Source organism: Erithacus rubecula, assembly GCF_903797595.1.
Source record: "Erithacus rubecula genome assembly, chromosome: 31".
In the NCBI taxonomy this organism is placed as follows: domain Eukaryota; kingdom Metazoa; phylum Chordata; class Aves; order Passeriformes; family Muscicapidae; genus Erithacus; species Erithacus rubecula.
The window spans coordinates 1712138-1724848 of NC_136682.1; the positions used below are offsets into that span (position 1 = coordinate 1712138).

Below are 12711 nucleotides of genomic sequence, written 5' to 3' on the forward strand. Positions count from 1 at the left end.
CGGGATGGTGACCCTTGGGGCACTGGTGGCACTGGGGGCACTGGAGCTGGGTGGGATGGTGACCCTTGGGGCACTGGTGGCACTGGGGGCACTGGGGACACTGGAGCTGGGTGGGATGGTGACCCTTGGGGCACTGGTGGCACTGGGGGCACTGGAGCTGGGTGGGATGGTGACCCTTGGGGCACTGGTGGCACTGGGGGCACTGGTGGCACTGGAGCTGGGTGGGATCGTGACCCTTGGGGCACTGGTGGCACTGGGGGCACTGGTGGCACTGGAGCTGGGTGGGATCGTGACCCTTGGGGCACTGGTGGCACTGGGGGCACTGGTGGCACATGGGGACATGGGGGTGCTCTGGGTTAGGGCTGGGGGCTGCAGAACCGCTGTGAGGGGCCTGGGGGAGCAGGGCAGGGTCTCAGCCGGGACCCCCGCCCCATCTTCGGGGTCCAGCTGCCCCCCAGCCCCTCCTCCTCGTGGGGCCCTGGCTCCAAGAGGTTCCCTCGTGTCCCCCCATCCCAGCACTCCCCAGCCTGGGGGGCGCTGCTCCCGCCCCCCCATCAGAGATGCTGACACTCACTCGGGGCTGAGCTGTTTATTGGGGTACAGGGGCACCCACACAGGGGATGGGCTGGGGGCACAGGAATGATCCCCGTGGGGACTGAGGGGTGCAGAGACCCCCTGGGGAGGGGCAGCGAGGAGGTGCTGGGGGTCGAGTCAGGGTATTTACAAGCAGCAGCTGGGACCTGTGGGGGGTCACAGGGCCCAGGGGGGCGTGGGGGGTGCGGGGGAACCCCAGGGGGGTGTCCTGGGGTCGGGTCACTTCTGCAGCCGCTTGATGCGGGCGTCGATGTCGGCAAAGTTGTCCTCGACAATGGCCAGGTTGTCCTTCATGGTCTTCTGCACCTGGGGGGCAGCGGGGAGGGGATGGGGTGATGGGGGTGGGGGTGATGGGGGGGCAGGGGTGATGGGGGGCAGTGGGGGTGGGGTGATGGGGCAGAGGGGTGGGTGATGGGGCAGTGGGTGATGGGCAGTGGGGGTGGGTGATTGGGGCAGAGGGGGTGGGTGATGGGGCAGTGGGTGATGGGGCAGTGGGTGATGGGGCAGTGGGGGTGAGTTGATGGGGCAGTGGGTGGGTGATGGGCAGTGGGGGTGGGGTATGGGGCAGAGGGGTGGGTGATGGGCAGTGGGTGATGGGGCAGTGGGGTGGGGTTGATGGGGGCAGTGGGGTGGGTGATGGGCAGTGGGGGTGGGTGATGCATGGTGGGGTGATGGGGGGCAGTGGGGGTGGGTGATGGGGCAGGGGGGTGGGTGATGGGGCAGTGGGTGGGGGGGGTGGGGTGAGGGGCAAGTGGGGGTGGGTGATGGGGCAGTGGGGGTGGGTGATGGGGCAGTGGGGGTGGGTGATGGGCAGTGGGGGTGGGTGATGGGGCAGTGGGGTGGGTGATGGGGCAGTGGGGTGGGTGATGGGGCAGTGGGGGGGTGATGGGGCAGGTTGGGGGGGGTGATGGGGCAGTGGGGGTGGGTGATGGGGCAGTGGGGGTGGGTGATGGGGCAGTGGGGTGGGTGATGGGCAGTGGGGGGTGGGTGATGGGCAGTGGGGGGTGGGTGATGGGGCAGTGGGGGTGGGTGATGGGCAGTGGGGGTGGGTGATGGGCAGTGGGGGTGATGTGGGGCAGTGGGGTGGGTGATGGGGCAGTGGGGGTGGGTGATGGGCAGTGGGGTGGGTGATGGGGCAGTGGGGTGGGTGATGGGGCAGTTGGGTGGGTGATGGGGCAGTGGGGGGGTGATGGGCAGTGGGGGTGGGTGATGGGCAGTGGGGGTGGGTGATGGGCAGTGGGGGTGATGTGGGGCAGTGGGGTGGGTGATGGGGCAGTGGGGTGGGTGATGGGCAGTGGGGGTGGGTGATGGGGCAGTGGGGGTGGGTGATGGGGCAGTGGGGGTGGGTGATGGGGCAGTGGGGGTGGGTGATGGGCCGTGGGGGTGGGTGATGGGGCAGTGGGGGTGATGTGGGGCAGTGGGGTGGGTGATGGGGCAGTGGGGTGGGTGATGGGCAGTGGGGTGGGTGATGGGCAGGGGGGGCGGGGGATGGGCAGTGGGGGTGGGTGATGGGGGCAGTTGGGTGGGTGATGGGCAGTGGGGGGTGGGTGATGGGCAGTGGGGGTGGGTGATGGGCAGTGGGGGTGATGGGCAGTGGGGGTGGGTGATGGGGCAGTGGGGGTGATGTGGGGCAGTGGGGTGGGTGATGGGGCAGTGGGGGTGGGTGATGGGGCAGTGAGTGGGGGTGATGTGGGCAGTGGGGTGGGTGATGGGGCAGTGGGTGATGGGGCAGTGGGGTGGTGATGGCAGTGGGGTGGGTGATGGGCAGTGGGGTGGGTGTGGGCAGTTGGGTGGGTGATGGGACAGTGGGGTGGGTGATGGGGCAGTGGTGGTGATGGCATGGGGTGATGGGGCAGTGGGGTGATGTGGGGCAGTGGGTGATGGGGCAGTGGGGGTGATGTGGGGCAGTGGGGTGGGTGATGGGGCAGTGGGGGTGATGTGGGGCAGTGGGGTGGGTGATGGGGCAGTGGGGTGGGTGATGGGCAGTGGGGGTGGTGATGGGGCAGTGGGGGTGATGTGGGGCAGTGGGTGATGGGCAGTGGGGTGGGTGATGGGGCAGTGGGGGTGGGTGATGGGCAGTGGGGGTGGGTGTGATGGCAGTGGGGGTGATGTGGGGCAGTGGGTGATGGGGCAGTGGGGTGGGTGATGGGCAGTGGGGGTGGGTGATATGGGGCAGTGGGGGTGATGTGGGGCAGTGGGTGATGGGGCAGTGGGGTGGGTGATGGGGCAGTGGGGGTGGGTGATGGGGCAGTGGGGGTGGATGTGGGGCAGTGGGGGTGGATGTGGGGCAGTGGGTGATGGGGCAGAGGGCCCCGGTGGGCTCGGTGGGGGATGGGTACCTCTGCCAGCAGCACCGCGTTGTCCTTGAGCGCGCCCGCGATCTCCTGCTGTGTGGTGTCCAGGTGCACCAGCACCTGCCCGAACTGGGTGGCTGGGGGGGGGCACAGGCTGAGTGCTGGGCAGGGCAGTGACCCCCCCGCGCCCCCCAGGACCCCCCAGCCCCCCCCTCACCTTGCTCGTGCAGGTCCCGCAGGGTCACCAGGCGCTGCACCACGTCGGGCAGGGCGCTGGCCACGGCGTCCCAGCTCTGCAGCGTCTCGTACAGCTGCTGGATCTGGGGGGCAGCACCTGGGGGGGTCAGCACGGCCTGGGGGGGCTCTCTGGGGACCCCCCCCCGAGCCCTCTGGGCCCCACAGCCCCCACCTTGCTCTGGGTGTCAGCATCCTGCACCGTGGCCTTGTGCTTGGCGATCTCGTTCACCTTCCCCAGGACGCTCTGAGTGGGGGCAGAGACCCCAAATCCAGTCATGGCCCCATTTCAGCACTGACCCCCCAATCCCAGCAGTGCCCCCCAATCCCAGCAGTGCCCCCCCAATCCCAGCAGTGCCCCCCAATCCCAGCAGTGCCCCCCCAATCTCAGCAGTGCCCCCCCAATCCCAGCAGTGCCCCCCCAATCTCAGCAGTGTCCCCCAACCTCAGCAGTGCCCCCAATCCCAGCAGTGCCCCCCAATCTCAGCAGTGCCCCCCCAATCTCAGCAGTGCCCCCCCAATCTCAGCAGTGCCCCCCAATCTCAGCAGTGCCCCCCAATCCCAGCAGTGCCCCCCAATCCCAGCAGTGCCCCCCAATCTCAGCAGTGCCCCCCAATCCCAGCAGTGCCCCCCAGTCTCAGCAGTGCCCCCAGTTTCAGCAGTGTCCCCCCAATCCCAGCAGTGCCCCCCCCAATCTCAGCAGTGCTCCCCAGTTTCAGCAGTGCTCCCCAGTTTCAGCAGTGCCCCCCAAACTCAGCAGTGCCCCCCCAATCTCAGCAGTGCCCCCCAATCCCAGCAGTGCCCCCCAAACTCAGCAGTGCCCCCCCAATCTCAGCAGTGCTCCCCAATCCCAGCAGTGCCCCCCAATCCCAGCAGTGCCCCCCAATCCCAGCAGTGCCCCCCCAATCTCAGCAGTGCCCCCCAATCTCAGCAGTGCCCCCCAGTTTCAGCAGTGCCCCCCAATCCCAGCAGTGCCCCCCAATCTCAGCAGTGCCCCCCAATCCCAGCAGTGCCCCCCAGTTTCAGCAGTGCCCCCCAGTTTCAGCAGTGCCCCCCAGTTTCAGCAGTGTCCCCAGCTCCCCTCACCTGCAGCCGAGCCTCCACCTGGTCCAGCACAGCCACATCCAGGACATTCACCTTGGCCTGCAGCACCTGCACCGTGTCCTGGGGAGGGGGGCAGGTGAGGGAGCTGGGCAGTTTTTGGGGCAGCCCAAAAGCCCCCCCCTTTTTGGGGGGCAGGGGTCCCCCCAAACCCCCCTTGCCTGACTCACCATGAGGCTGGAGCCCTTCAGCCCCACCAGCAGTGGGTTCTGTGGGGGGAAAGGGAGTCAGTGGGGCAGGAGGGGGCAGATGAAGGATGGGGGTAGGAGGGGGGCAGGGCAGCCCCCTCACCTGGGCACTCACCTGGCTGTCAGGCTCACACCTCACAGCTGCCTCCAGCTGTGCCAGGCGCTTCTCCAGCTCCGACACCTGCGGGTTTGGGGTCAGGTGCTCTGTGTCACTCCCCAGGTGTGGTGTCCCCACACAGGATCCCCCTGTGGGGCCAGCACCCCCCCTCACCTTGGCTGACTGGGCAAACTGGTCCTGCTCTGGCCTCCAGTAGAGCTCGAAGGTGACAGCATCGCCGGCGGGGGCGGGGCCCCGAGCCACGCCCTTCCCCGGGGCACCTTTGCTGCACTTGGCCACCTCCAGCTGCTGCAGGAGCCGCCTGGAGGGGACAGGTGGGCATGGGGACAGGTGGGTGCAGGGGACAGGTGTGCATGGGGACAGGTGGGTGCAGGGGACAGGTGGGCATGGGGACAGGTGGGTGCAGGGGACAGGTGGGCATGGGGACAGGTGGGCATGGGGACAGGTGGGCACAGGGGACAGGTGGGCATGGGGACAGGTGGGTGCAGGGGACAGGTGGGCAGAGGTGACAGCCAGGAGGGGACAGGTGGGCACAGGGGACAGGTGGGTGCAGGGACAGGTGGGTGCAGGGAACAGGTGGGTACAGGGGACAGGTGGGCACAGGGGACAGCCAGGAGGGGACAAGGTGGGTACAGGGGACAAGGTGGGCAGGGTCTGTGTCCCAGCCCCACAGGGACACTGCCAGCCCCCCCAGGGTCCCATCCCCACTCACTTGGCCAGGGCTCCCTCAGGGTCAGCAAAGTCCACAGCAGCTCCAGGGCCCAGCACCTTCTCCAGGTGGGAGCTGAGCAGCTGCTGCTTCAGCCCCTCCACCTGCCTGGCCAGCGCCATGGGCGTCAGTTCCTCCTCAGCCCCCGACTCCTTCACCGAGCTCTGGGGGAAACATGGAGCTGTGTTACCCCTGGGACACCTCTGGGGCAGCTGGGAGCTCACCTGGGGCAGGTGGGAGCTCACCTGGGGCAGGTGGGGGCTCACCTGGGGCAGGTGGGGGCTCACCTGGATCTGCTCCACGTCCCGGAGCAGCTCCTGCACCTCGTGCTGCAGGCGCTGGAATCGCTGCTGCGGCGTCTCCTTGGCACCAAGGCCCTCACCCAGCTGGGGGGAAATGGGGCAGGGGGCTCAGGGGGGCTCAGGTGTCTCGTGGGGGGTCAGGGATCTCAGAGTTCAGGGGTCTCAGGGGGCTCACAGGTGCTGGCAGCACCTGGCCCCAAGCAGGAGCAGCAGGTGAGGCCTGCAGGGACAGGCTGGAGCAGCCTCAGGTGGCACCTGAAGGAACCTGATGGGGTCAGTGGGGCAGGGCAGGAGAGCCCTGAACCCACAAGGGAGAGGGGCTGCACTGGAGCTCATCTTCATCATCAGAGCTCCTCATCTTCATCCCCAAGGAGCTCTTCATCCTCACCCCCATGGATCTCCCTGTTTTGTGCCCACAGAGCTCCTGCTCCCCCTGACCCTGATCTCTAAGGCTTGTGGGGGGTTCTGGGGGAGGGGTCATTTGCCCCCCATGGAATGTGGGAGTTTCCTGGTTTTTGCCCAAATCCAGCTGTTCCCAGAGCAAACACAACCTGGGCCAGCGTGGGGGGGTGATGTGGCCTGAGTGAGCAGCCCAGGGGACACAGATGTCACCCTGCTCTGAGCAGTCCAAGAGGGAGCCATGTTACACTCTGTCACCTTCTCCCCTTTGACCCTGGGTGACAGGGACTGCAGCCCCCCCGAGCCCCTGGGAGGGACAGCCTGGGGACAGATCCTCATGGAGTCAGAGGGGACAGGCTGGGGGGAACAGAGCCCAGCACCAGGGCTGGGGATCCTGGGGGACACCCAGCTGGACATGAGCCAGCCAGGATTATGTGGGACCCCCAGCTCCATCCTGGGACCCCCAGCTCCATCCAGGACTTGGCGACCAACGCTGTCTCCAGGCTTTGTGGTCAGGACAGGGACTCCCAGCATGGCAGCCTGGGATGGACTGGGCAGAGAGCAGCAGGGTGCCATGGTGCTGGTGGAGCTGGCACAGGCTCCTGAGGTGACCCTGGGGGGCCACAGGGGTGTCCCAAGCAGGGAGTGGGGAGCAGGGGGTGCCCCTGCACTCACCATCTCATACTCTCCAGCCTCGTAACCCGTCGTCCGTGTCCGGCCGATGCGGTCGGAGAAATCTGGGGGGGCAGAGCTGGGTGTGAGGCAGCAAAGCACGGGGGGCTCAGCCCCCTGGGGGTCCCCTGGCCCTTCCCCAGCCTGCCCAGCCCCCCCTGAGCCCCCCAGCTCACCCACACCCTCGGTGCCCAGGCGCTTGTCCCGGAACTTCTCGTAGGCAGCGTTGGGGTTGATGATCAGGTGCTCCACGCTGGTGCTGCTCAGCTCCTCCTGCACACGGAGCCACGTCAGGGACAGGACAGGGACAGGGCTGCCACCACCTCCCACCAGCACAGACAGGGATGGGGACAAGGGGCCCCAGGACTGCCACCACCCCCAGCACACGGCGTGGGCAGGGATGGGGGCGCTGGCCTGGCCCCCCCCAGGACACAGCACAGCCCCCAGTACAGCACCCAGGGCTCTGCTGGCAGGGATGGGGCACGTCCCCAGGGCCCAGGGAGGGGACACCACAGCCCCAGACTGGCCTGGCCTGTGGGGAGGTGCCCTCATGAGTCCAGAGTGGGGATGCTGGACCCCTGGCCCAGTGTGGGGACACTGGACCCTGGTCTGGCCCAGCCCAGCAGGCAGGACCACCAAGGGCCATACTGGGACTCTGGACCCCTGGCCCAGCTCAGGGACCCCCAAGGCTCGGCCTACCCCAAACTGTGCAACGTTCCAGCAGCCCCTGGCCAGGACCAGGACCCACTGCTGGTCCCTCCAGGGACTGTCATTGTCCCCAAGCTGTTTTGGCAGGACAACCTCCTCCCCAGAGTAACCCTGGCCCCTGGGGCTGTCACTGCCTTTGGGGCTGATCCCCCCAGTGGGAGGTGTTGGCCCCCAGACCCCCAGACCGAGGTGCCCTGTGCCAGGCAGGCTGGGCACAGCCAGTGTGTCCGGGCTCCCCTGCTGCCACCAAGGGGTCCCTGGCTCAGCAGGGCTCTGGGGGGACCCCCAGGACCCCGCCGTGGCCCCTGTGCAGCCCCTCCTGGCTCTGGCCCGTGTTTCAGGAGCCCTGGCAGGCTGAGGGCAGTGAGAGCAGCGCTGGCAGCGTTAGGGGCTGCAGAGGCAGCGGGTGGCAGCGGGTGGCAGTGACATGGGCAGTGCCAGCGGCCGGGACACGGGCGCTTACCAGCTCCTGGCGTTTCCCAGAGGTGAGAAAGTCAGAGCAAGGTTAGAGAGGGGAGAGAGAGACAAAATCCGCGTTAGAAGGTCCGGCCACGCCCACCGCCCCCCTGTGGGACAGGGAACCCCATGGATGGGGACCCCCGAGGGCTGGGCACCCCTGAGGGATGAAGGGTGAGGGACAGACCCCAGGGATGGGGACAGACCCCCGGGGATGGGGGCAGCAGGGTCCTGGAGGGCAGCAAGACATGGCCAGAGTTCTGGGGATCACCCCCAAACTCCCCCCACGAGCTCCAGGGGGAACGTGAGCAGAGCCAGGGGCTCCCCCATGGGACCCCAACACTCAGTGGGAGCCTGGGGGGGTCTGAAGGGCCATGAGCCCCCCAGGCAATGCTGGCAGCAGTGAGGGGGCTCAGCATGGCCCCCCCATGCAATGGGGCCCAGCCTGGGCTCCTGAGGGGGGTCCCGGGGGTCCCGAGGCCAGGTGGGCAGTGCAGGCAGCAGGCAGAGCATGCAGAGGGCAAGGCAGAGCAGGGGGGCAGTGCAGGCACCCCAAACCCCAGTGCAGCAGGGGCACCCTGAGGGGACAGCGCTGGGACCCCCATGCACGTGCAGCAGGGCCCCCCATGCACCCCAAAGCAGGGCACCCATGCACCCCAAAGCAGGGCCACGCTTACTTGTGCAAACTGAGTCCAGGCCAGGCGGGAGCGGGGGGGGAAGCGGGGGGAGCCCTGGTCAGTTTGGGGGCTCCCCAGGGGGAGGAAGGACCCCTCAACACCCCAGAGCTGCTGAAGGGCTCCCCTAGACAGGGGGGGCTTGGGACCCCCCTCCCTCACCTCCCACCACAGAGGGGCCACGTGTCCCCTCAGGACTTTAGGCTCAAAGCTCTGTTTGAGCCCACCCTGCTGCTCTGGCTCTCACAGGGGGGGTCTCTGTGCCCCCCCTCAGGGGGTACCCCCTGGGCCCCTGTTCCATGCCAGGGACTTGTGCCAATCTCCTGCACCCCAAAACACCAACAGCACCGATGGCAGAGGGTGGCTGCACCCCTGCACTCCCAAGGCCTGGTACCCCCTCACTGTCCTGGGGGCACCTCAGGCCATGACCCCTGAGCCCCCACCATCCTCCCCAGCACATCTGGGGTCACCCTACACTCCTGGGGGTCCCCAAGGACAGACCCCCGTGTGCCCCCATCCCTGAGGACAGAAGCCAGTGCCAACCCCGGGCCCTGGGGGTCCTTCAGGCCCCTCCATGACAGAGCTCTTGTCACCCCCAGACATCCTGTGTCACTCTGGGGGTGCCCTGAGACCCACAAGGATGGACCCCCCATCACTCCACACTGCAGTCCCTGCACAGCCACCCCCAAGAGTGGCTTAGCCCAGCACTGGGAACCCCCACTACCCACAGCAGGTTTAGGGGTCCCCCTTGTTCCCCTTGGGGTGGGGCAGGGGAAGTGGCAGCCCCCTTCCTCTTGGGGACAAGGACAGCAAGGACAGGGACAGCCAGCCTGTGTGGGGGAGGCTGTGTCCTGCTCTGCCCTTCCTGCCCCACAAAGCACAGGCAGGGGGATGGGGGGCTACATGTCGCTGTAGGGGGTACATGTCACCGTGGGGCACACTGGGACTCTGGGGGAACATTGTCCCCCTGCCTGAACCCCACTAACCATGTGGGGGTGATGTGTCCCCGTGGGGGTGATGTGTCCCCATAGGGGGTGATGTGTCCCTGTAGGGTGATGTGTCCCCATAGGGGGTGATGTGTCCCCATAGGGGTGATGTGTCCCCATGGGGGTGATGTGTCCCTGTGGGGGTGATGTGTCCCCATAGGGGTGATGTGTCCCCATAGGGGGTGATGTGTCCCCATGGGGGTGATGTGTCCCCGTGGGGGTGATGTGCCCCCGTGGGGGTGATGTGTCCCCATAGGGGTGATGTGTCCCCATGGGGGTGATGCACTGTGTCCCTGTGCAGGCTGTGTTGCTGCTGGGTGCCTGGGGGGTGAGGGGAGCTGGTTCTCTGCCATGCTGCTGGTTTTAGGGGGTCCCAGGGGGTCCCAGGGGGCTGCTGCAGCTGCTGCTCCCCCACCAGCCCGGCCTTACCGCCTCGAACTCGGCCTGGTCATCCTCGGGCAGGTCACTGGTCTCGTACACGTCGGGCTCGTTCCGGGCCTGTGGCAGCAGGGGCAGTGCTGGGACCCCCACCCAACCCTGACCTCCCACCCAGCCCTGACACCCCCACCCAGCCCTGACTCCCCCAAACCCTGACCCCCCCAGCCAGCCCTGCCCCACCCAGCCCTGACCCCCCCCAACCCTGACCTCCCACCCAGCCCTGACCCCCCCAGCCCTGACCCCCCCTGCAGCTCCTGCCCCCCATGGACACCCCGGGGTGCCCACACCCCCTGCTGACTGCCCCTGTACCCCCAAAGCCCGTCAAACACCCCACTGTCCCCCACACCCTGACTCACTGCCTCTGTCCCCTGACCCCCCCAGCTCCCTGTCACAACTGCCACAGTCACCCAAACACCCAGGGGTGCTCCCACAGACAGACACAGACAGACACACTGACAGACACACTGACAGACACACTGACAGACTAACTGACACACACACTGACACACTGACACACAGACAGACACACAGACAGACTGACACACAGACAGACACACAGACAGACACACAGACAGACACACAGACAGACACACAGACACACTGACACACAGACAGACACACTGACACACAGACAGACACACTGACACACAGACAGACAGACAGACACACTGACAGACACACTGACACACAGACAGACACACTGACACACACACTGACAGACACACAGACAGACACACTGACACACTGACACACTGACAGACACACTGACAGACACACTGACAGACACACACACACACTGACAGACACACAGACAGACACACAGACAGACACACAGACAGACACACAGACAGACACACAGACACACTGACACACAGACAGACACACTGACAGACACACTGACAGACACACTGACACACAGACAGACACACTGACACACTGACAGACAGACAGACACACAGACACACACACTGACACACAGACACACAGACAGACACACAGACAGACACACTGACAGACACACTGACAGACACACTGACAGACATACAGACCCACTGACAGACCCACAGCCAGACCCTCCCTGCCACCCCATCCCCCTCCCCAGCTCCCTCCCATTCCTACAGACACCCCAAATGTTGACAACCCTACACCCCTGAACCCCAGATCTTCTCAGACATCTACAACCCCCCAGATTCCCCAAATCCCCCCATGTCCCCACACCTGTCAGTCATTCCAGCATCAGAACCCCCAAACTGATCCCTCAGCCCCCTCAGACCCCCCAGTACCCTCAGACCCCCCAATCCCCTCGGACTCCCACAGCCCCCCCAGCCCACGGATCCCTAAATTCCCTCAGATCCTGCCGGGTCCTCTCACCACCCTCAGAGCCCCTGGACCCGCTCTGAGCCCTCTCAGAGCCGCCCTTCTCTGCCCTCCTCAGTCCCTCCCTGTCCCGCTGCTCCCTCACAGCTCCGAGACCCCCCCCACACTCTGACCCCGCAGTTCCCTCATTCTCTGCCAGGGCCCTCATCCCGCTGGACTCCCCCGATCCCCTCAGACCCCCCTGACTTCCCCGATCCCCTCAGAATCCCCTCAGACACCCCCGATCCTCTCAGAGCCCCTGACTCCCCCGATCCCCTCAGAGCCCTCAGCACTCCCAGGCCACTGATCCCCTCAGAGCCCTCAGCACCCCCTCAGATCCTTCTGACACCCCGGGCCCTCCCGCTCCCCTCAGACCCCTCAGACATCCCTGAGACCCCCGGCCCCCGATCCCCTCAGAGCCCTCAGCACCCCCAAGCCCCTGATCCCCTCTGAGCTCCCGAAGCCTCCCACACCCCCTCACACCCGCGGCTCCTCCCCGACCTGGCCCCTCACTCACGATGCCGGGCAGGTCGGCGTACTTGGGGTCGGCCATGGCGGGGTGGGTTTTTGGGGGGGGGTCGGTTTTTGGGGGGTCGGTGCCGGGGGGTCCCGGAATGGCCGCGCAGGGCCGGGGCGGGGCCGATCTCGCGAGAACAGCGCGGGGCGGTGCGAGAGGAGGGAGCGCAGGGGCGGGGCCGGGGCGGGGCGATGGGCGGGGCGATGGGCGGGGCCTGGGCCCGCAGACGGGGCGGGGGCGGCATCGGGTGGGACAATGGGGGGGACAGGGGACACACGGACACGGGGGAGTCACGGGGGGTGCAAGGGGAACACACCGGAGTGAGCGAGGGGATACACGCGAGGGAGGAACGGGGGTGGATACAGCGGGTGGGAGCACACGGGGACACGCGTGGGGACACACATGGGGGGCGCACGCTGGGGGTAAACACAGGACACCCACGGAGGGACACAGATGTGGGGACACAGGAGGGGACACGGGGCGGACACACGGGGGGGGCACAGAGTGGGGGCACACCCGGGGGACACACGAGAGGACACCTGAGGGGCACATGGTGGAGCACAGGGGCGGGGGGACACGCTGGGGACACCCGTGGCGCACTCAGGGGTGGGGGCACACGGAGCAGGTGGCACAGGGGGGCACTAATGGGGGGACTGCACTTCTCACCCGCGGGAGACCCCCGGGCGCAGCTCCGGACCGCCCCCCCCGGCGTGTTTGGGGGGTCCCATGGAGGGACGGGGGTCCTGCGGGCCGGGCTGAGCCCCCCGTGTGCCGGGGGGGGGGAATGAGTCAGGACCGCTGCCTTCCCGCGGGGGGGGGAGGGAGCAGAGCAGGGAGGCCGGGGGGGGCTGGCCCTGCACCCACCCCTTCCCCAGCCCCCTCCTCAGCCCCATCCTGCTCCCCCCGCCGTGAATCAGCATTTTGGGGGGGGGTCCATTCCCAGGGCTGCGTCCCCCCTTCCATTC

General features: G+C 67.2%; 1 protein-coding gene across 1 annotated transcript; it reads right to left on the reverse strand.

Moving 5' to 3' along the window:
* Window positions 1-575: 575 nt before the first annotated feature.
* On the reverse strand, window positions 576-11871 carry DCTN2 (dynactin subunit 2). Its single transcript, XM_079329070.1, has 14 exons — window positions 11747-11871; window positions 9865-9933; window positions 6788-6884; window positions 6615-6676; window positions 5526-5624; window positions 5242-5402; window positions 4683-4830; window positions 4527-4592; window positions 4394-4432; window positions 4209-4286; window positions 3298-3369; window positions 3106-3208; window positions 2934-3025; window positions 576-900 (listed from the first exon to the last, which is right to left on the reverse strand). Exons 1-14 carry the CDS (start codon window positions 11780-11782, stop codon window positions 814-816), a joined length of 1209 nt encoding a protein of 402 aa, XP_079185196.1. The 5' UTR covers window positions 11783-11871; the 3' UTR covers window positions 576-813.
* Between the last annotated feature and the right edge of the window lie 840 nt (window positions 11872-12711).

What these genes read in the sequence shown, in the direction of transcription:
- DCTN2 (XM_079329070.1), bottom strand. Translation starts at nt 11,782, where the DNA reads ATGGCCGACCCCAAGTACGCCGACCTGCCCGGCATC. An exon ending in GCGGGACCTGCACGAGCAAG is followed by an intron (nt 3,026 to 3,105) that starts GTGAGGGGGGGG and finishes GCCCCCCCCCAG; the next exon opens with CCACCCAGTTCGGGCAGGTG. An exon ending in ACGCGGTGCTGCTGGCAGAG is followed by an intron (nt 901 to 2,933) that starts GTACCCATCCCC and finishes GCTGCCCCCCAG; the next exon opens with GTGCAGAAGACCATGAAGGA.